At 41.8% G+C, this 23,708-nt stretch overlaps 1 protein-coding gene across 2 annotated transcripts in view; it reads left to right on the top strand.

Moving 5' to 3' along the window:
• TFEB (transcription factor EB) overlaps positions 1–23,498 on the top strand; it is a 79,507-nt gene extending 56,009 nt beyond the window's left edge. For both annotated transcript variants that reach the window (XM_044445032.1, XM_044445041.1), the window contains 8 exons: positions 5,148–5,395; positions 5,870–6,118; positions 7,237–7,317; positions 10,464–10,584; positions 10,787–10,843; positions 12,427–12,502; positions 15,143–15,290; positions 16,185–23,498. In XM_044445032.1, coding sequence (XP_044300967.1) covers positions 5,198–5,395; positions 5,870–6,118; positions 7,237–7,317; positions 10,464–10,584; positions 10,787–10,843; positions 12,427–12,502; positions 15,143–15,290; positions 16,185–16,631 — 1,377 coding nt within the window. In that variant the 5' untranslated portion in view covers positions 5,148–5,197 and the 3' untranslated portion in view covers positions 16,632–23,498. The remainder of the gene's footprint in view (positions 1–5,147; positions 5,396–5,869; positions 6,119–7,236; positions 7,318–10,463; positions 10,585–10,786; positions 10,844–12,426; positions 12,503–15,142; positions 15,291–16,184) is intronic.
• Positions 23,499–23,708: the final 210 nt, after the last annotated feature.

Raw genomic sequence — 23,708 nt, 5'->3', positions numbered from 1 at the left:
GCTGCGTCTTGCCTTCGAGCTGGAAACCTAAAGGAACACTTAGGGCTGCAATATTAGTTTGACTGATCATTTATAAAGACCTCCATTAACTGGGCAGCAGTTTTCTGGAGATAACTAACCAGCAGGCACTTGCTTCGTCGCCATGCTGCACGGCATCTTGCCAGTATACCCAGCCTCTTTGCATGACACCTGTGGCTGCCCACCCTCCCTCCCAGTACACACACACAGCCCACAACCCGCATGGTGGCTCAATTTGTATCACAGTGTCCTGATGCCGGCAGGTGTTTGATGTGCCAGAATCTGGAAAGCTGAGCCAGGCCAATCCTTCCAGCTTTTCATCCACCAGCTGGATGGCTCACCCATTCCTTCTGTGACATGTCCAAGGCAGTGTGGTCCAGACCCTTGGCACGCCTCGGAAGCTGGGTGCTACATGCCCCCTGCTGCCATTTGAGCATCCTCCATAGACTCCAAAGCTGTGTGGAGGCTCGCTGTGCTGGGTGTGCATGTGTATGCATACATAAGGTGATTTCTAGGGGCCCTGTCTGACACCTGGGACAGCGCTTGGGGTTGAAACATTTGTGCACCCTGCCCTGAACCTTTCCAGGCAATACTGGCATATAGGGTGTGTGTAACATGTTTTCCGTTTTGGGTAAATGAGCCTAGAACCAGGTACACTCCCTCTTGTGTCTCTGCAACCATGCTAGACATCCCTTTTAAAATTATGGTTCCTGGGAAAGGGAGAAAGAAATCCCCTGTGCAGATTGGAACCATTGGCCTGGGAGTGTTTTATAGCTCAGACTGCAGCACTGAGTTTTCTGGCTTGTTGATGCTGCCCAGCCTTAACTCTGCCTTTCCTGTGTTTCATCTGGTTGCTGCCTAGTTATCTGTGTTTCTTCTGTGTTGCTCTGTGTGGTAACAGGACTGCCTCCAGCTCAGCCCAGGATTTTGTTAAATCCATTCCAACCCTTTTATATGAAGCATCTTTCATTTGCTCACTGATCAAATTGATGCTTTGAAATAGAATATAATTTCTGTTTGCAGATGTGCATTTGTGTGAATCCCCTGCAACATTAAAAACAAAAACTGCTGACATGACTTGGAAAGAGCTGGACCACTGCAGAACAAGTTCAGATGCATAAAAATCCCAACTCATGTGATTCTGTTGCAGCTTTTTCTGACATCCCTAGTTCAGCTTGTGTCCTTTGATGCCCACCTGGGTGCCATTGGCAGCGCTGCTCCTTGTTTGGGCAGTGGGCTAGTGGAGTTTCTAGAGCCACTGGGGCTGTCTGCTGTTTTGGAGATGTTTTAAGTTGTGTGTTTTCATGTCTCCTTCCTGGCTGAGTGAGCATTGGATGCAGTAGCCTTTCATGCAGCCCAGCAGCTGGGTATCTCCACCCTCCTGTAGAGATACAGGATTCCACTGCACAACAAATGGGTTAAATTCAGTCTTCAGCCTACTTAGCATAGAGCCATTCAAATGAATGGGACTTACGAGTATGTTGGTCATGAGTCATGACTGCAAGCACATATGTTTAATCAACTCAATTTTTTTAAATCTTCGATTACAGCCCAGTTAAATAATAATAAAAATTATAAACCAATGATGACTGCTATTAAACATACAGTTGCATCATATGAATTACAAGATACAGCCAGATGTAAGGTATTAATTTTTCCCCAAGAAATACTAGAACTATGCTTTATATGAAAAATGGGTAAAAAGTGACATCAATGTTCATATAAAATATTAGTGCCCAAACTCCAGTGTTGTAATTTTTAAATTAAAAACCTCCACTTATTCCAGTCATACATCTTGACTTTTATGTAAATTTGATGTATTGTGCATTGATTTTAAGCATGCCATGTTCTCTTTCAGACGGGGTTTTGTTAATTCTTCTACAACTGTCCTAATCTTTTCAATATGCTATGCTGTACACAGAAGAGAGTGAAAAGGCTAAAAGACATTTGCAAAGGCAGAATTGGGGAATTTCCTGGAGTATGATTTCATGAGACGTTTTCATGTGTGATAGAGCGCATCTCCTTGTGCATTTTGGTATAAGGGGTGTTCTTGTTGCAATTTGCTTGAGGTTAAGTTGGTTTCTGAGCCAGATTGTCTAGTCTATGAATAAGTTATCTATCCTTTTGTATGCAACTTGTTATGTGCTGCCTGTGGTATGACAGCAAGAAGGAATAGGATAATTTTATCTGTGCTCAGAAAGGGTCTGTAAGCACTTCACACTCCATGATTGAAGATGGCAGCTACTAAGAGAGCTGAGGCACTTTGAGGACAAAAGCTTAACCAGCAGGGTGTAAACTCCTGCGTGCATATTTAGGAATCTAAAGCAGCAGCTGGATTCATTCTGTGCAGTGTTGAACGTGCCGTGCAAAAGCAACATGAAAGCATGTTCACCGTAAGAGCAAATTGCCCTACTGCAAATTGCTCCTACCTTTCAGGCATAGGATAGTTTCAACCTAAATGAATAATTGGAACCCCCCCCCCCCGCCCCCAAGAAGCATCCTGCATGCCTGAAATTTCAGCAGTTTAGAAATTAAGGTAGGCCATGATTCATCCCAAGTACGCCTTCTTCCTATGGAGCATCTGGTGCAGGACAGTTAAAAACACGAGCCAGGAAAGTCCCCAGTTCAAATGATACCTTCTCTGTGAAGTCACTGGGAGGGCCTTACCCGAGTCAGTGTTTCTGAGACTCGCCATTTGTAGCACTGGGCCAAAATGATTTGATTTTTTAAAATAAAATCATCAAACCATTTTGGTTCTGAAGCAGTACTGTTTGGGCAGCTGAAATGGAAACTGAACTGTAAAGCAAGTTTTCAGCAGGGAGAAGGAAATGGCTGAATTGTTTGGGGAAATTCAGGATCAAGCTTGGCATGAATCCAGGCTTAGTATAGACCTACCAAAATCAATCAGACTTCAGTGCTAACATGTACCATTGACTTTAGTGGTTTTATCCGCACTGATTGAATTTAATGGGTGTAGACAAAGCATGATTAAATCCGGATCTAACGCATGTTAAAAAAAAGTGCAAATGCACAGGCACTGTCTTTCTTGCTCTTAGCGAAAGAATGCTAATGGCTGCTGTCTACCATTCCCCTCGCCCTACTTTGTTGCCATCTGAGAAAATAAATGTTGGCAGCCAGTAGCACGCTCTCCATCATCATTCTTCCTGAGAGAGGAAGGAGCTTGTCTGCACTTGACTGGAAATTAAATAAAACCAAAAAACGGAGGAAAGCTGAAAGAAGGCCCTGCCAAAAATCAATGTGCTGACTCTCCTGTCCCTCTCCACAGATGCCCCTCTCCATTTCACTGCCCTTGCCAAAATGTGGGTGGACTGGGAAGGGGCATTTTAATTGAGCAAAACAGTATTGACCCCATTCTTACAAGTTGGGTGTGAGGATTTCCCAGCCTTCAAAAAGGGCAGGGGGAAAGGAGAATGTGGGGAACAATGAAACAGTCAGTCTTAATTTGATACAAGAGAAGGCAACATACTTGGTCATTAACCATTTAGTCTCTAACCATCTTGACAACAGTGATTAGTAAAATATGGCAATCCTTGTCAAGAATAAATCCTGCTAAACTAATCTTACCTCTTATACTGTGGCTTGTGGGAAGGCTGCAGACATAATTTCTCTCAGTTTCAGCAAAGCATTTGGTCAGGTTTCCCATAGTAAGTTGGTTAAACGGGTTGGACATCAAGTGAATTCACAGCTGGTTGGAAAACCAGACTTAAGAGTTCTCATTGCTAGCCCCATATGAATGGAGGGGGTTTCAAATTGAGTGTGTAGGGCTGTTTATTGAGTGCAGGGTGCTTCAACATTTTTAACAATTATTTAAATAAGGAGCTAGAGAGAATCTTTATCAGATGTGCAGAAGACACAAAACTGGGAAAGATAGGTAACACCTCAGATGACAAGAATATAATTCAAGTCCTAGAACTCAGCAGAGACAAATGCACAGTTCTGCTGTAGTGGATGTGGAATGAAATTCACAGCTTGAGGGCTACCTAGACTAATAAATAGCATCCTGTACAAGCAATTGTGTTGCCATCATGGGTCAGCTTCCTGTCCGCAGTATGGAACAAAGAATACTTTTTTGAAGATTTGTGCTATAGGAGAAAATTTGAAGATATATGTGTAGAAACAGGGGGTGGGGAGAACCTGCTCCTTTTTATGCAGTGCTGCAAGCACATTTTGCTAGGCAAGTCATATCCATTGCAGAACACATACTGTTATGTCAGGTTCACACAACAGCTTTTGCAACTGGTTTTTCAAACTAGCATGATTTTCCCTGTGTAAGCACAGGTCAAAGAGGGAACTTTTGGGAGAGCTGTCTCACCGTGGTTCCATCTGCCCAGGTGCTAGCTTCTTCAACTGCATTAACTGTAAAAGGTAGACATCAAAGGACCTACATGCCTTTGCCATAAATATTCCTTCCTGACTCATGCTGAGAAAATGAAACGCTGGAAGTTGCTGATTATCAAAAAATATTAAACATAGTTCAACAGTTTTTTAATCAACAAAATACTATGTTATACTTAAGATAATTCTGACTATTTTGATCCTGATTTGTAGCTTCCCATTATGGTTTCCTTGTAGTTAGCAAACCTTCTTATAGCAACCAAGTTGCAGTCGTGATCAGAGCTCTTGCAAAGATATCTGCATTGACACAATAACACAGTTCTTGTAAAACGTACCTTGCCTTTTTTTTTTTTTAACTAACAGTAAACATATTTGAGAAACTTTACAGGAAAGTATATATTTTGTTCAGGTCAGTTTTGCACAAATTACAAAAGCAAAAACCTAGATCACACTACTCTATTTTGGACAAAGGGATGCTTGGAGCTGTTGTCCAGTGCATCTGAAGGCCGCAAGTTAGGAGAAACTTAGGCTAGAGGTCCATAAACATATATGAAGCAGCATGGGCTACCTACTCTCTCATCAGCCTTCTATTAATCATTGGTGGGGTTCAGATATGTTGTTGTATCAGTTATAGGTACTTGGGCAAAGTGCCTTTCCATTTCGGCAAATAGCAGGTCCACAATTTGTCGTCCACGGCGATATTCCTTCTAAGACTAAATGCTACATTTTAATGTTGACTCTTTACAATTGAACCCTTCTACTTTCTCCCCCAGGAATTTATTAAGTGTCCCTTAGGAAGAACTGAGAGATCCAAATAGTGGCCATGGCCTCGCGTATAAGTTTGCGGATGCAGCTCATGCGAGAGCAAGTGCAGCAAGAGGAACAACGGGAACGCATGCAGCAGCAGGCCATGATGCATTACATGCAGCAGCAGCAGCAGATGCCAATGGCTCCAACCCCTGCCATCAACACACCCATTAATTTCCAGTCACCGCCTACTGTGCCGGGTGAAGTCTTAAAGGTACAGTTCCAGTACATGAAATCTTGGCAATCCCTCCTGAGGGAAGCAAATGAAATGGCTATTAAAGTTTGGCATTGTGAAAATAACTTTTCTGTTTACAAATCAGCAAATGCTATTATTTCAAATAAACATGTACGAATATGTGAAAGACAGATATGTAAGACTTTAGAATTGGAATTTATTGTGGTGGCAGTTCTTTTCTTTAATATAAAAGTATTGAAATATCGCATAAACACAAAAGATGGTACCCAAACAAACCCAATAATCTTCATAAAGATTTCTTGAAATGGATGAAGCAGTTAATGCTCGTGAGTTCTGTAATTTTCCTGTTCATGCATTGAACTTTTCAAGCCTTAGGTAGCTTTGTAGAAAAATAAAGCATGTTTTCCTGACATATATTTAGTTGAAAGTTATTGCCACTTTGTCCATGGCAACTGTCTCTCTTCCCTCCTGACTTTTCATGGTCATTTTTAGGTTCAGTCCTTCCTGGAGAATCCCACCACGTACCACCTGCAACGGTCACGCGACAAGAAGGTCCAAGAATATCTGTCTGAAACTTACGGGAACAAGTTTGCTCCTCTGCTCAGTGCTCCTTCTCCCAAGCCACCTCCTTCTGCCTCACCTGGTGTGAGACCAAGCCACGTCATGTCCTCTTCTGCAGGCAACAGCACCCCCAGCAGTCCCATGGCAATGCTCAACATTAGTTCCAACCCTGAAAGGGAGGTGTGTAAGTTATACTGCCTGGACATGGGCTTTAGATGGCATGTGGATCCAATCTTGCTTTGCTTGGTGCCTTACTGTAGGGGTTTATGACAAGTGAATTGGACCAGAACTGTCTGCACACACCCCTCCCCCCGAAAAAACATTGCTCCTAACACAATCCAGATCAAAGTTCATTTTAATTCTTGCAGTGTGAACAGAAAGCTCCTGTGCATTTGGAAGAATCCATACTCTTGAAAACCATGCTTTTGAATAGCACACAGATACGCTTTTATTAATAGGAGAAAAATGCAGGCATCAAAACATGCACATTTTGGGAAATTATGCAGGAAAACAAGCATGATTATTTCTGCATAAAATCCCTCACAAAGTTTGCAATCTGATACAGACACACATCAGAACAAGCTTTGAGATGGAATTCAGAGAATCTTGAGCTCAGGTTTTGCTAATTTGTGCATCCCTACAGATTAGTACATTTGTACAGCAGAACGCAAGAATGTTCGCTTTTCCTCTCTGATGGTTGCTTAAAGCAGAGCTTCTTGAACTAACCAGTCACACAGTTGTGCTGAACCCTTTCTGGATTGTATCATTTCATATTTGAATAAATCTAAATAAGAGAAAGCAGGTATATATCAGTATATATAAATGCAAGGAGCAAATCGAGGAGGAGACTGAACTAAAACTGTGTTCGGGAAGTTTATAGGGAATATGTCACAGCTCTCTTGCAATCTGAGGTCTAGCTACAGATGGACCACATGATTCTCCTGGTTGAATAACATGGTAATTAAGAAGGGGAGCAAAATGAAAGTTAAGATTTTGCATCACTTAGCCTTGTAGGAAGTAAGATAAAAACTGGCTCTGGAGGAATTTGCATTTCACATCATTCTTTTTCAATAGATGTTATAGGCCCTACAGATAAAGGGGCATATGAAACCATGCCTCCTGCCCTGAAAGGTGGCCTAGAAATATTTTGAATAAATACAAATATATCAAATAAAATTTAAGGCACTTAAACCTATGATTGTGTCTTCCATGTCTGTACACATACAGGCAAAATCAGTATTGAAAAAAATAGATTGAGAAAATCCTTCCTATGCCTGAAAGTCTACTTTTTCCTTCAGATAGATGACGTTATTGAAGACATCATGCAGCTGACAACTACAGTGGGATGTATTAACCCAGAAATTCATATGCCCAATACTGTGAGTGTGTTTGCTTTTTGCATCTTGCTTTTGGGCAGGGAGGGCATAGTGGAAAAAGGAAAGCAACAAGATCATTATGTCTCAAATTAAGGGTAAAAAAGATTTAGCAGAAATCTGTGAAAATGAGTTTTCTGTTTACAAATCAACAAATGCCACTATTTCAAATAAACATGTACAAATATGTAAAATACTGATATGTAAGACTTTGTAATTTGAATTTATTGTGAAGACATTCCTTTTCTTTCACGTTCATGGTGTTAAGATATGTATGCATGTGTGCAATCCCCAAAGGAGCCCAGGAATGGAGAAAATTGCTTGCTTTTCCTTCTCCCACTTCATCTCTGTGTATGATGACAGTGGATTTTGGGAGTGGTCCATTGAAGGTGCAGGTATCTTTCTGCCCTGGGCCATGCAGTGCCATCCCTACTGTTGGAGTCGCATAGTGCATAAGAATGGAGTTGTCAGTGTATGTGCTGTTTTGGGACTGCCGCTTCATGTTCCCACTTAATACCTGACATGTAGATGATGACAATGATGTAATAGATTTTTAAAATCTATTTATTTATTTATAAGATTGTCTATACCATCCTTCACTTTGAGTCCCAGGGCAGTGATACAATCACAGCACAGCATCATCTGAATTAACACAAATAAAACCTATCTTTAAAAAAGCATCAACACTTAAAATATCAGGCAAATAAAAAGGTTTTGGCCTGGTGCCAAAATGAATAAAGTGTCAGCACCAGGTGCACCTCACTGGGGAGCATATTCTATACCTTGGTGCCACCACAGAGAAGGCCCTTCTCCAAATCTTCTTCAAAGAGGGCTCCTGGAGAAGGGTTGGGTTAGGGTTAGATCTGGACCTCCAATCAGTGGGTGGGCAAGTATGTATGGAAGGTGCTCCTTCAGATAGAATATAAAGCTTACTGTATTTAAAAATACCTCTATGCAGTTTGCAAAAGAATTTAAACTCTTTTAAATATATAATAATGATATAACATTGATGAAAAAAATTAACATCAGTGCAACACCATACTTAATAAACTGGTCAATGCCAAGTCAAAGAAGGCCTGAGGAAAGAGAGGGGCCTTCCACTGGCGCTTATAGCATTCTACAGGTAGCTCCTGTGAAATACTAAGGGGAAAGACCTGCTTCAGTATTGCTGTGAGAAGGCCATCCGCAGGCCATGCTAGAAATCCTCCAGTGAATTTACCAGACTCCTAGGTCTGTACTGAAGTGGGCGATCTGTCACATGATAATCATGCAGGTAACAAAACATATGCATGCATCTCTCTAGAGAGAGATTAGAAGGAACTGCTACCCTGAGTCAGACCTTTAGTCCATTTAAACCCATGAGGTATGCTCTGACTACAGTGGCTCTCTGGAGCTTCGGACCAGCCCTGTTCCATCGGATCCTTTTAACTGGGAATGCAAAGGACTGAATCGGAGAACTTAACTGTGTAAGACACACTCTGTACTGCTGACTTGTGGTCAAAAGAGGACAGAGGCGCTTCACTTCTTGCACAGTGTGAAACTGTTCTGGGTGTAGAGAAGCAGGATCAGCAGGGATGGTTTTTGCAGTGTGTTATGGCAGTGGCCTGACCAGCTGTGCTCAGTGCAGGGCCTGGCCTTACCTGACCTGACCTGGCCAGAAAGAGGCTGACTGGGAAAGCCTTTGTCTCCCTTCCTATTACTCCAGGGACTCTCCTTGTTGTCATTCTTCTTTTATGTTCTAGTGTATGATGAATGTTAGTGTGGTGTGATGGTGAGAGTGTTGGACCAGGGACCTGGATGATCTGGGTTCTAGTCCCTACTTAGTCAAGAAGCTCAGCGGGTAACTTTGAGCCACTCATTTGCTCTCAGCCTAACCTACCACACAGGGTTGTTGGTGTGAGGATAACATGGAGGAGAGTAAGTCTACGTAAGCCAGTTTGGGTTCCTTGCTAGAGGAGGAAAAGTGGGATATAATTGCAATATTAATAATAATGGCCTTGCCATCCTTGTTAATGAGAAGAAGGCCAAAGTAGTGGATCCTGTGCCTTCCACCAAATAATTTGAAGCTTTGGCTGGAAACCCATGAGGAAATTAGTCTGTCTGATCTTGGGAAAAACTCCTGACTTGGGAGAGAGAGAAAATTCCTGCCTGATTTATCATTTGGCCATGAAATGAGGTTGGCAGGTGTTATCATGCAAATAGTATAATGTTGGGTCCTGCTTAGACAGATGGTTCAGACAGTCCCTTGGGGTTGTGTGAAAACAGAAAATCTGCATGGCTTAAATACTGAACTGGTATGGAGCTTATGGAAAATATCAGCCTAAATTAAAACCATAAACCAGATGAGCCATAGCTAAGCTATGGGGGCCGGGGGCGGGGGTTGAGTGGTAAATTCACTCTTTGGTTCTTTCCCAACAGCAAGTAATTTGGAGTCACCATTTGGCAGGAATGGAAAAGCTGCATTGTCACACACAGTTTTAGAATTGTGGAAGCTGCTGCTCTGTGGCAAAATCTTCTGGTTCTTTGGCGTGTATGCAAGCGCATGATCCACATAGGTGAAGGCATAGTGCATGGGTCACTTAAAATTGGTAGGAAGAGGATCAGATTAGTTTGAAGAACCTCTGCAGTTGTTCCTGCCTGGTGCCCACGTGGCACTACTACTCAGGCATTATTGCCTCTGCACGGGTTCTTTCCATGGATGCCAGTCCCATGTTGCTCCAGGTATGAGTGTGTGCAAGATATGTTGACTGAATGCATGAAAGGTCTACTAGGTCTGCTGCAACAATGCAGTCAGGTGAAATATCAGTAGCCGTGGAGGGCTCTCCATTTTAAAACTTCAACTATCAAGTTCAGTCGGGATGGACGAGCTGTGGCTATCCAGATGTTTTGGCCTACAACTCCCATGAACCCTCAGCACTGGCTATGGTGGCTAGGGCTAATAGATGTAGGCAAACACTTACGGAGGGCCAAAACGTTGCCTTCCCTGACCTACCTAACTTTTTATCACGTGGAAGAAATCCCCACCACTCATCAAAGAGAACTATATGGACTCTGCCATCCAGCTTGTGCCCAGTTGTTTAGCCCCTCATTTGATCACCCTGCACATTCTATGCTAAGACAGTTCTGTTTTGTTGCACTCTTTTCTTTTCCAGCTGCCACTGTCCAGCAGCCACATAAACGTGTATAGCAGTGACCTTCAGATGACGCCCTCTGTGGTGGGCATCACCAGCAGCTCCTGCCCTGCGGAACTCACACAGAAGCGAGAGCTCACAGGTAACCACTTGGCAAGGTGTATGGCCAGTCGATTCATGCCTGGGTTGAGTTGCTGGGGCCACATTCAGCTCTAGCTCGGCCACAGATTGTTGTTTATGGTGAGCCCATGTGCACTATGCCTTTATGCACACATGCACATGTACATTAAATGCCACTTTGGTTTCTTTTGGGTTTGACTGACACCTTGTTCTTTTATCTCCAGATGCTGAGAGCCGTGCTTTGGCTAAGGAAAGGCAGAAGAAAGACAATCACAATTTGAGTGAGTGATGGTTAAAACAATGAAGCTTCCCAAATTCCCTTCAATGCTCCCCCTCATGTTCACCGTTACTCATGCTCAATAGGATATCATCAATGACTCCGGTTTGTAGGCTGTATGGTAACAAAGCATATTAGCAGCATTTTCACATCCCAGCATCAAAATTTCACTGCTTTGTTAACTCAGCTATTTGTCCTGATGCAGAGAAGGTTTCCAAAATATAAATGGAGATGTGTTAGCAACACTCCACAATTGGCACATGTCCACAGAGCTGCTCTGTCCTTATGCTGACCTTTTATGTTTTCTTTTTCTGCCTTTGGCTGTTCTACTTGACACACAAGGGTGACCGTGCTATTAAACAAACCATTTTATCACCTTGCTGGTTTAGAGAGGAGGACCTTTCTGTTGTTTTTGATATTTACAGCAGTGTTGAAGCATAGTTTTAGGTAATTGTGCTATCTTGGTTGGGGAGAAATCTTCAACCGCATATTTATCTACTCAATTTAATTTTAAAAATCAAGACCTCTGTTTGTAATATAATTATAACTGAGCTCAAAGGAAAATCAGGTCCAAGCTCACTGCTGCTTTTGGATAGGCAAGGATAGCCAGCTTGTCAATGTGGGGGCAGCTTTAATTCTTTTCTTTCTTTTTTTGATATGTCATAGCATGAGATGAGGAACAACACTCAGTGATCCTTCAAAGATCACATTTTCCCAAATTTTGCAACAGAGCTTTCCAATAAAAATGCACACAAAATATTATGGAAACATGCATAAATGTGTATATGTAAACAGCATCCACAAATGCATTACATTAGAAAAAATGGTTGCAAATATAAATCTCTTAGTAAATTCTGAAGCAGTCCTTTTTCTCAATGTTCAGGACAACATAAAATCAAGTCTCAAAGTCTGGAAAGAACTGAAATCTGGAAAAATAGGAAAGCTAAAGGAAGCAAAATGGGCAGTTTTACCTATTCCTAGACATAAAACTTCCCTGAGAGCCAGTGTGGTGTGCTGCTCAGAATGCTGGACTGGGAACCTGGAAGGTCCGGGTTCCTAGTCCCCCCTTGGCCCTGAAGATCCATTGGGTGACTTTGAGCCGGTCACTCACTCTCAGCCTAACCTATCTCAAGGGTTGTTGTTACAAGGACAAAATGGAGCTATGCACAGCACCTTGGGTTCCTTGCAAGATGAGAAAAGGTGAGAAATAAATGCAATGCAACAGTGTAGTATAATGTCGCAGCAACAACAACCCACTACTGTGATTCTTTACAATGTTACCCATCACCCACTTCCTGAAACAGTGAGAAGTTCCAAGGGTGGTGCTACTGGGCTATAACTTCCCTTTGAAGGAGCAATCAGTGGTACGTTATGCTGGTTTTGTAATATTTGGTTTATTTATAATTATACTACTAGAGGATAAGCGGAAGCAAGTGACATGCACACCCAACCAGGCTGCAAGCCTTTTCAAGACCCAGATATCAAGAAGGAGGAAGTCAGCACCCCAATATATTTCCATTGGGTTTGCAATCTCTTTCATCAGTTCCTCAGTAGTCAGTTTTCTCCTCACTTTCTTTCCATTCATAGTTGAAAGAAGACGAAGGTTCAACATCAACGATCGCATTAAGGAACTAGGAATGCTGATCCCTAAAGCTGGAGACCTGTAAGTTTTGCTTCCTCTTAGAGAGAGCAACAGAGATTACCAGGCTGCGAAAGAGGCCATGGGAATAAATAAATTTTCCAGGACGTTAATCTGGGAAATTATGATTCAGATGTTGTCACTGAAAATTGTATTTCCCCTTTGATCTCAAACCATTTTACAAGAACTCATGTTTTGTCTCAGAGTAAAAATGCCAAACTTACTTAAGCCTTAAAACAAAATATTCCCCAAATTGAATAGAACTTAGTGTTATTGCAGAGTTCAGATTTAAAACAGAACCTTTTATTTATGGGTGGTGGTGGTGGTTGTTATGGTTGTTGTTGTGCTTCTATTTAAATTTCCTGAAGTGTGTAGTTTTTTTTAATTCAATAATTCTTTACTGTTTGAGATTAAAGTAATCATCAGTGTACTCTTATAGGCATATTAAACATGGCAAAGGATCTGTAGTGAGGCAGCTGAATCCTTACAAGGAAGGCTAGAGAAGAAGTGCAGGGTGGGTAGAAGTGGGAAGGCTGAGCCGCTTCCTTTGCTTATGCTCTTCCTCCCCAAACAGGCCTTTTTAAAGCCATTTTTAATCGCAATGGAACTCGGTGAGGACCAATAATCACATCTTGGATTTTTTTTAAAGAGTTTGTTTTAAAGCTAAAGGAAAGCAATTTGGAGAGGAAAGCATGGGTGCGCCATGGCCTTCCCCTTGTCACTGCCCAGCCTGTGCTTGAAGGCTCCCTGCCCTGCTCGGTCATGAGCATGGAGCGTTTGATGAAGGCCTGCTCATGTTTCCTTGAAAATAAGCAAGAACTGTGCTGTGACGGGCTACATCAAATTCACCAGCCACGGGGTCCCTTACTTTTATACACATTCTACCACCATGTGCCCTCCTGAAGAGCTGAACAAAACTCCCGTGATTCCCAGCCAGAACATCTGAAGGACACCATGTTGGGGAAATAGTTTTTCTGCATTGCCACTGTCTCCTTGCTCGAAACTGTCAGGGAATGTTTAAATCAGTGCTCCCCAAAAATGGATTAGTACAAGAAGGAACACTTCTGTGATGCAGCAGGAGGTGTAAATCAAAGCACCAAGCCAACTAATCAAAGCAACCAGCAACATCTCTGGTTTTGACCTATAATATAGAAGAAACTATTTAATGAGAGGCTATATTGTGGTACAGTGTGTGCAAAAATATTTTCAGGAGTCTTCACAACTAAAGAAAATTATAAATTCAAACTCAGAATAGCTGAGAAGTTTGAAATACTGAGTTCTCTTCTTGGCTGCAATGTGTGAAAACAAAACTGCTTCCTACAGAAAAATGAATAGGATTTATATTCTCTCTGCCTTATCTCAATTTGATCAGCTATTTCGGATTGCTCATGTGCAGTATTTGTCAAACAATCCTGATGTAATACTCTTGTGTTAGTTTATTAAAAACAGTAGCAAAGGGTTGTTGCTTAAACATTCAGGGAACTCCTCACACAACCAGTGACTATTTAAGTGAAAGTTCCAGGTTAACAATTTATGGGTTAATTTCAGGCTGTTATTTGGAAAGAGCTTTGCCAGTATGTCCTACGTCTTAGTATGTCATATGGATGACTGGTGGCACAGCTTAAAAAGTACACCTGTCTAAGAAAGTTAAGTTTTCTGGAACACTGCTATTCAAGGGGCGGCATAGAAATGTTATAATAATAAAAATAATAATAATCGAGTCAAAGAAGAACAGTCTTTCATAACCTGGCAGCATCCAGAGGTGTTACACTTCAACTTCCAGTGTTTCCCAGTCAGCCATGTTGGCTGTGAGATACTGAGAGTTGGCGTCCGCCACATCTGGAGGGCCCTGGCTTGGGCAAGGCTGTGCAAGATGCACATGATGTCTGTACATTTATAACGGCAAGGTGCAATTTCTCCTGTGCCAGCCTGATTTTTCCTCTGTGAGCTTTCTCACTGAAGGATGTGTTAAAACAGAGAAATCCAATTCATTTGAGCACAGTGGATCCACTGCCTTCTTCTGAATCAGTCTTCAGAACCAGACTGAGTTGTGGTCTTTTTTGTGCTCTTCCACCTCTATGATGGAGTTCAATGTGTGCGTATTTTTAACCTTTACGTATGTGCACAAGTAAGCCCCAAAGTGTGTGAATCGGGGCGTTTTTACATGAATAAGGCACCCATACCATTTGCACAAATTACAATAGAGCCATAGGATTTTGAGGTGCTTATTTGTACACATTTTATTAGTTTAAAAAATGCAGAATTATGGGCCATCTTAGAGACAGAAGCCCATGAGCTGGCTCCACTCAGACCAGTTGGTACCAGTGAAGAGCTGGAATTGTGGAAGTGGGGGCTGAATCATGTAATTCTGTTGAGTTCCACTCCCCACTGAATTCCTAACACATCTCTATGTTTCCCCACCTTCAAAAGAGAGCTGCTTATTTTTAGTGGTTTAGTGCTAAGACCCAGTCTGATTGCCTGGAAAGATTTCCAATGTATTGCCACTTTAGCTTTTCCCTTTTACTTAGAAACTTTTAACAATAAACATTTAACAATAAACATTAACAAACTTTTAACAATAAACAAAAACTGTCCCAGCAGCTTTCAGAAATCTGGAAGTAATCCTTTCAGTCTCTAACATTCTTCTCCCATGTCTTATTCCAGGGATGTGCGCTGGAACAAAGGGACAATTCTGAAAGCCTCTGTCGATTACATCAGAAGGATGCAGAAGGACTTGCAGAGATCACGAGATCTTGAGAATCATTCTCGGCGCCTGGAAATGGCAAACAAGCAGCTCTGGCTGCGTATACAGGTGGATCCCCATCTGTCTGCTTTGTGCTCGTAACTGCCAAAATAACTTGACTGTGTATAGAAATTGTCTTCCTTTTATCCCCTCACTGAGGATTTAGTAGCTCACATCCATTATGACCTTCATCTACCTCCCTTTAATAGCTCTGTCTAATACTCTTATGTTCTGGGACAATATGAAAGAGGTTCATGGCCCTGGTTGCAAAACAGCTTCGTAGTGTGGCCTTCACCCATGCGTCCTCTCCACCAGCAGTATGCTTTTGACATTTGATTGAAGGCCAGGTCGTATTCTTGCCTTTCTTGCTTTTGTCCAGTCACTCATGGCTCCCTTAGGTGTGTTTATATGTAGACCTACGAGGCAGGAACATCCAGATCTTCAGGCTGAAGAATAGTTTATGGAAGTGTTTTATTTTTGGTTTGAGTTTTTTAAAGCTGTGCCATCCTATATTCACTTTAATTATTTAAACATTCAGTTGATTAATATGCACTGTTGATATCCAAATATTTAAAACCAATGTTAATTTAAAAATAAACCCCTATATACAATTAAAAATGAGATATTATTACAGCCTTCCTGAATCTGGTGCTTTCCAGTAGTGTTGGACTTAAATCACTAGCCAGCATGGTCAATGAGAATTGTGGTCCAACAGGCCTGAGTACTCCAGGTTGGGAAATACACATGATGAAGATCAAACCTATGAAAGCTGATGCAGCAACAGTGTCCCAGCTGCTTTCAGTTAGCAGCTGCATGTGGTTCTCGAGGAGGGGCTTCTCAAGCATGCATCGCAGAAATGGATCACTGAATGTTTGCTGAATGACTGTTTATTCACAGGAGGCTAGCTTCTGTATGTCTTGCTTTTCATATAAGAACATTTCCTTTTTGTACCTTCTTCTAAAGGAGCTGGAGATGCAGGCTCGAGTCCATGGGCTACCAACTACTTCACCTTCTGGCACGAGCATGGCTGACCTAGCTCAGCAGGCTGTGAAGCAGGAAACCTCTGGAGAGGAGGGGACAACTGAGATCCAGCAGCAGGCTCAGCCCCATCCAGAACAGGAAACTCAGCACCAGCCTCACTTTGCTCCTCCACAGTCTCCTTACCATCAGCTGGACTTTACTCACAACCTGAGCTTTGATGACAACTCCAGTGGCTTCCATGACCCTCTGGACGCCAGCCAAAATGTCTCCTTTCCTTCTTTATCCAAGAAAGAGCTAGACTTGATGCTAATGGAGGACACCATGCTTCCCATGGCTTCTGATCCCTTGTTCTCTGCTGTATCCCCAGAAGCTTCAAAGGCTAGCAGTCGCAGAAGCAGCTTCAGCATGGAGGAAACAGACATGCTGTGATCAGAAGCCTCCAAGGGAAAAAGGACTGGGAGACTTGTTTGTTTGTGAAGATGTGTCCCTCTACCCTATCCCTGCAGACTTAATCAAGGATATGTGAGACTAAAGAAAAATGCAACCTGGACTGGAGACATTTTGTGTGCAGATGGGATGGGGGATCTTCAGCACAAAGTTCACTCCAGATCTTGGAATGCTAACCCCAAGCTTCTCTTCTGCCCTGGTGTGCCAAAATCCGAGCAGCCTTGCTACACCCTTTCAGCTTTTCTGATTCCTGCAGTGTAACTCAGGTGCCCTGTGCCTTCATACCACTTGTCCTGCCAAGCCACTTCAAGCATTTTTGCAACAATGTGATTTCGATGTTGATTGCCAGGCAGCAGTTTGTCACGTTTGACAAGCAGCTGTAACCAAGGCTTGGGTTCAAGGCTTGGTTAGCACAAACCAGTGAGTCCCTTAAGCCTCACTGGGCCCCCACCCCTTTAACTAGTACCACCAACCTGATGGGAGTACTGGCCTGCTTCAGGTGCACTCCTGTGTTGGGGTTACCGTCATTCTACAGAGCAGGGATATTTGGTGCACTCTGCAAGAGGGAGAGTGTGGTGCTACTGCCTAAACATGTATGATGGTGGGTGGTGATTTTGTATCAGTCCTTTGGGGAGATAGAGGAATAGTATTATCACTCTGACAGAACTTTTCTAAAGTTAGAAGCCCGGCTGAGGTACAGCTGGCTTAATTAACTTTTTGCAGCTTTCAGAATGCACACTCCACTAAGTCTTGATGCAGACATCTAGTCTGAGTCTCCAAAGCTCAGGGTGTAGAAATCTAATTTTAGTTTAGACCCTTTCTCTGTTTTCACACATTGTTTCAGCTACAATCCTTGAAATCCAGAAGTGCATACAGGGGGAAAATTATGTGCAGAACTGGAGAGATGTCAAAGATTTTTACTAAATCCAGTCACCCAGGAAAATAAGCAAATTGCTTTGCCATTTAAAAGCATGATTGGCTTTAGTTTAAAATATTGCTAAATTTCTCCAGCTATACATGTGTTTCTTCCTCACCCATGTGTACAGCTGTTTGGGCATGCTGTCTTTATCCACCTGAAGTTTCCATATAAAATGCTGAGACTATAGCCTGTCAGTCTAGCCAAGAGCCATCTTTCCGTCAGCTGATTCTGTTGCTCCCCTTGTGCTGAATATTATAGCAGTAGCTTTGCCACAAAGACATATATATTTTTAGAACCATACCAGTTCCATCTTTTCCCCCAAGTTCCCCTTGCTCCTGAACTCTCCTTTGCACTGTTTTTTTAAACTTGTGCAGCTAATCTAATGCAAACTCTGGTGTGATTCTGTGGATAGCTTCATAAATACAGTTGCATATGTCAAATATCTGGCATATGATGCTCTCCAATTAGATGTACAAGTATTTTCAATAATTTGAAAGCAACTTACCAGGAGTGAAAAGCAGCCACTTCTCTGTGGCTTGCCATGTCCTAGTGATTGCCATAAATCGGTGTGTTTGCACATGTGCTTGCATCTGATGAGGAATGCCTTGCATACTTAATTCTTCTGCCCGTACACATCTTATCCTGAACTTTCATTATACTGTTCAGATGATACCCTGCAAAGGTGACCCTCTTATTTTCATATTGCTCAAAAAAGAGAAATTCTATCAGTTCCGAAAGCATGTGCCAGTCTTGGTTTACTTCACAGCCCTACTTTGACTGTTTTGTTATCTCCTAAAATCGATAAGATCACTAAATCATTCTTTTTCGAGTCTAAGCTCCCTACATTTCTACCATATATTCTTGGGTTGTTTGAAAATGACTGGATTTTATGTCTGCCATTAGGGATGCCAGAGAAATCTGCAATGGGTTCAAATGAGTTCAGATTTCTAAGAATTCAAGCCATGGAGTCCACAGTGGAGTGGCTTTTTCTGAGTTGCATGAACTTGCAGACTGTTCTATTTTTCACAGTTTTACTCAAAATAAAAATAGAAAATGTGCATTTTCCACAGAGGCTGAAGCATGAAAAGTCACATTTTTCTGTGACCTGGGATGGGGGATTCATTTGCAGGAGTGCAAATTTGTGAAAATACGTGCAAACACATTTGCACAAAATATGATTCTGCAACTGAGTGAATGATGGAACAAAAAGTGCCTGACAATCCACAAAATGTAGGTGCAACAGATTTTACAAGGTCTGTACCTTTCTACTTGCCATAAATCCTTCAGTTTCTCAGGGCATTTTGATCAGGGCTCAAGAACGGCATGGTGTACTTGCAGTTGCAGTCCCACAGACCTTAGTGCTATTGTCCTTGAATTGCCGTCTTTGCAGTTCTTCAGTCTCCTCGGTAGCTCAGGAAAGCTGGAAGATGTCAGGACCTCCTTGCTTGCCTTGCACTGTGTGTGTTGCATCTGCTTTTGCCATCACATGAAAAACCCCTCTTCTACTATGACTTGCTTCACACACACATTGCACAGAGACTTAGTTTGATGTTTTTGACAAGAGCAATATGCTCAGTGCCTGAATGTAAGTTGTCAAGGAATAGTTCATAGAAGGGATGTATATTTTAATTGTTTAATCACCTTAGGGTAGATTGTAGCCCTTTTCTGAGAGAGCACTTAGTGACATCAAGCCTATGAAGTGTTGGATGGACCTTGGCTCCTACTAAGACAGTGTGGGTAACTTGTGGCCCTCCAAATGGTTTGACCTGCAGCTCTTTTCAGCTGGCATAGCCAGTGGTGAGGGATGACAGGAGCTGTAAACCCAAATGTCTGGAAGGCAGCCAGCTGGGGGGGAAGGGTCTTGATGGCTAATTCAGATTAATGTTGTTTTAATCTCAATTGCTCTGTGAGAGGATATTTTTGCTTCTCAGAGGAACAAGTGGAGAGATCTGGTCAGACGGGGGTGGGGTCATGTGGTATTTGTGTATTTGGGGAAGTGTCAAATAATATTGTTTGGTTTATTATATTAAATTTGTTAGTCTATTCTAGTCCTTTTGAACTTGCAGCATGTATGCCTTAAAGGCTTTGTTTAGGCTGTGTAGAACCCCTCTCTTCATTTGGGTCTGTGGAGAAAGAAAAATAACTTATCCTGTCATGAAACAAAAATTGTTCATGGGGATTTTAATTGCAAAACCAAGAATGATCAACCAAAGAACCACGGATAAGTATGCTCCTTTTTGGATAAAACTGTGCCTTCAATATCCCATGACTGTCTGAGTGGTAGCATTTGAGGATTTTTCTGCACAGATAGCCAAAGCAAGTCCTGGCTCACTCTTTAGATAATGGTAATAATTTATATCCCAACTCTTTTTGTCTTGCGAGGAACCTAAAGCAGCTTACATAGTTCCATTTTATCTTCACAACAACCAGCTGAGGTAAGCTGGGCTGAGAGTTGTGACTGGCCCAAAGTCACCCAGTGAGCTTCATGGCCAAGCGGGGACTAATGCCCAGATCATCCAGGTTCTCTCACCATCACACTGCACTGGCTGTCCCACACCACACTGGCTCCCCATCTCTGTGGGTGCACTACCACCACTGTGATACTCTTACAGCAACCTTTCCATCCTGTTGCAATGACGCAATGTTCTGCTTGCACATTAGAAATAAGGAGTGGGGAATGTCCTGTTACAAGAGAGAGAGCACAGGTTCGGAATATTTTGTTTAAATCCAGCTATACAAAATGCTGACAAAATGTCGGAGTGTAGCCTTTCTGGGATTTGCCTTAGAAATGTGTGACTAGATGAGGACACATTTGCTGGGTTGGTACAGCTGGGGAGGGTACCGCTTCCAAAGGATCCTCCTCCTCCTCAGGCTGAAAGTTCACCAGATGTTACTGACATGGAGAGAAAGCACGTTAGTCATTTCAAATCACACGATAAACAAAATCCAGTAAAAGTTTACGACATGCTTGTAAGTACATTTCATGTAGCATTCGGAGAGCATGAGGAGAAGATGACAGTTTTTCTCTGGGGTAGCTGCTGGATTTCATTACTAACAGAACTTGGGCAGGAGCATCTGGTTCCATCAAATCGGAGTTCAATATTTCAAATTTGTGGAGGTTGATGAAGCCATGTACAAAGCTTTGGACAAATCTGTTGCAAGTTCATCCAAGGGATTTTTTTAGTGTTATGAATGCCATAGCAATGAACATTTTATATTACTGAGATAACTGTGTTCTGAAAATAACGTACTCCTTTTGTGCCAAAGCACCTCCTTTAAACTCAGGCAATGTCACTGTTTTGCACCACAAGGACCCATTTAAAAGTCTGACTTGTTTATTTTCCAGTTCACATATATCTCATTCTGAGTCAGAAGAACAGAAGACTTAAGGCTATGATACTGTTGATGCTCTGTACCCTTAGATGAAATATGCATGCATGTGAATATCTGGGGCCTTGGCCATGCGTGACTGGATGAGGTGTACCTAGAACTGGGCATATCTGGGTCAACAAATCTTATAGAAGAAGCACTTTTCCTTTTTCTACAGCAACTAGAACAGTTGCAGGAATTAATATGCTATCCAAATGTGGTTGCACTGGTATCATGAGCATATATTGGATGGTGCCTGTGATATCATTGCAACCAGCAATGCAAATTTCTTCTCTCCCTATATCTATGCCATGTTCGGATATTTAAATGCCTAGCTGTTTTATTTCCATTTTCTCTTTTTCTTCCAGAGGTCTTGCACATCCACTGTCTAGCAGTAGATTGCACATCTATTCTACATCGATTCCATTATTTTAAGCAAGATACGTTTTCCATAATAAAGCTACCTCTGCCCCTTTCCACCAGCTGGGGATGGGATATAGTACTAGTGGTGGTGCACTGAGGCTACTTCGGCCCTTAGAAAAATAAGTGCATGTGGAAAGGCACGTGTAGTCATGTGAACATGTTACGCCAGCCAAATCAAAGGTTGGATTTAGATTTCACGTGGTAGTGCCCATTGCAAAATAGGAATACTATAAGGGTCTGTATGAATACACACACCGGGAGAAGTAATCTGTTGAAACCATAGAAAGTATTGACCAGATGATGCCCTAGCTCTTCAATGCCAGAATCTCTGTGTTCCGCGGATCTTCTGTTGTAACAGATTTAGGGTGCAATCCTATGTGTATTTAGACAAAAGAGCCCCACAACTCTCAGCATTCCCCAGCTAGCCATGAGGAATACTGGAAGGCATAGAACTTTTTTGCCTGAAGATGCTTAGAAGTGCGCCCTTACCTGCTTTGGAATATGGCCCATAAAAGCTCAGCAACCACCGATTTATATGAGGCTTCCATGGAAGGATAGTGGGGATGCTCAAAATCAAATGTAGGCCCTCTAAGATGTGTCTGTGCTCTCTTGAGCTAGAGAGTATTTTGAATTCCTGCCAAATGCCTGGTAGTGTGCAGGTTAAATCTCTGCAGCAACTTGGATGCACAAGTTTACTTCTTATTGAGGTGTTGTGCATCCTAGGCCTCATGCACTTAGACCTTCAAGAGAAGTAAAAGTTCCTGTGATATTAGAAACCTTGGTGGACAAAAAGAAAGCAGAAAGTTTAGAGTTGGTTGGTGTTTTGCAGTGATCTAGTGAAATAGCACATAAGAGCTCAGTATGTATTAAGAGGGTGCTTCTGTTGGTACAAGAAATATACTGGAAGATGGATGTGTTGTACAAGTTGCTCTAATATCTTAAATACATTTTAATGTGATAGAAGAAGACAGGGGATAACTTATGGCAAGGTCATTTCTCAATCCATTGTAGACCTTCATGTTCATGAGGTGCTTTTGCAGACACAGAATGTAGGGATTACATGCATCATGCAGTGTGCTGACTATTTTACAAGGTATGGTATAGAAACAGGAAGTGAATGTAATATTTGCACCCAAAGCCCATTTTTTTCCTTAGACTTCTTTTTCTCAGGATTTAAAACTGTAGTATATGTTTGTAGTTCCACCTTATGAAGAACAGAAGAATGTAATAATCTCCAAAACAAAAAATAAAGATTAAAAAAGAAATGCTGGGTCAACAGGTCTTGCAGTGTAATCTTGTGCCTGCCTGTTCAGATGTAATTTCCCTGAAATTCAGTAGGCTTTACTGCCTAGTAAGTGTGCCCAGTTACAGTGAAAACTTTGTATGTTTACTCAGAAATTAATCCTACTATGTTCACTGAAGCTTACTTCTGGATATGCATCAGATTGTAGCCTTAATGTCTGTTCTGCTCATTACGTTCAGTTGAATATGATTCAGATCCAGAAGGCTTTGAAAAGTATGTGGATTTGGAGAGAGATAAAGCAAAAAAAAAAATTCCCCCAAAAAGCATCTAGCAAGATGCTTTTTGAGACCTTAGATTCCAAGACCAGATGTCAAGTAAATTAAAAAGAGCCCTATTTTCTAAAATAATTGTATTTGGAGGTTCTTGTTTAAATACCAAGCTCTGCTGAGATGTTTCGTGCTAGAAGTATTTGAACTTTTAGTTAACAGCAGTTAGCAACTTTTGAAACTTTGAGGACAAATTTTTATATGTTCTTTATTCCCTACCACCATTATCCCTTCCATGCTAGCATACACCACCACAGAATATGCTTTCTTGACTTTATGGTGGCGTTGTATACATTGTATATGCAACAAGGGTTAAGTATTGTGTCTGGCCCCCAGCTGGAATGGACAAAAGGTACATTTTACTAAAATCCTTTCCAGTGTGAGAAGTGAGGGGCTGACCCTTTTGTGAGAATAAATCACAACTTTTTAAAATAATGTTGTTTTTTAGAAAAAGAAAAAAGAAAACTGCATCATGCTCTGATTCTGAAATGTTACTACTGTTTTATAAATAAATGTATAAAATAATGGACTGGAACAGAGAAAAATCATTAAAATTTATTTATTTACAATTGATGGATACATCTGCTTGTTTTGGGATGGAGGGAGCATGCCAATGCATTTCAGTAGCAATTTCTGTGTTGTGATTACAATATTTCCCTGCATTTTAATGGAAGAGACATGATATACCCACTGTAGCTTAGGGAAAGTGGCACTTCTTTTCTTTTTAAAAAGATCATCTTCAAGTGTTGGCTTTGTCCTTCCATTACAAGAAGAATCTT

Source organism: Varanus komodoensis, unplaced genomic scaffold, assembly GCF_004798865.1.
Source record: "Varanus komodoensis strain SLA01 unplaced genomic scaffold, ASM479886v1 scaffold1, whole genome shotgun sequence".
In the NCBI taxonomy this organism is placed as follows: Eukaryota; Metazoa; Chordata; class Lepidosauria; order Squamata; family Varanidae; genus Varanus; species Varanus komodoensis.
The sequence above is the reverse complement of the archived record's forward strand: the minus strand, read 5'-3'. Positions and strand labels throughout refer to the sequence as shown.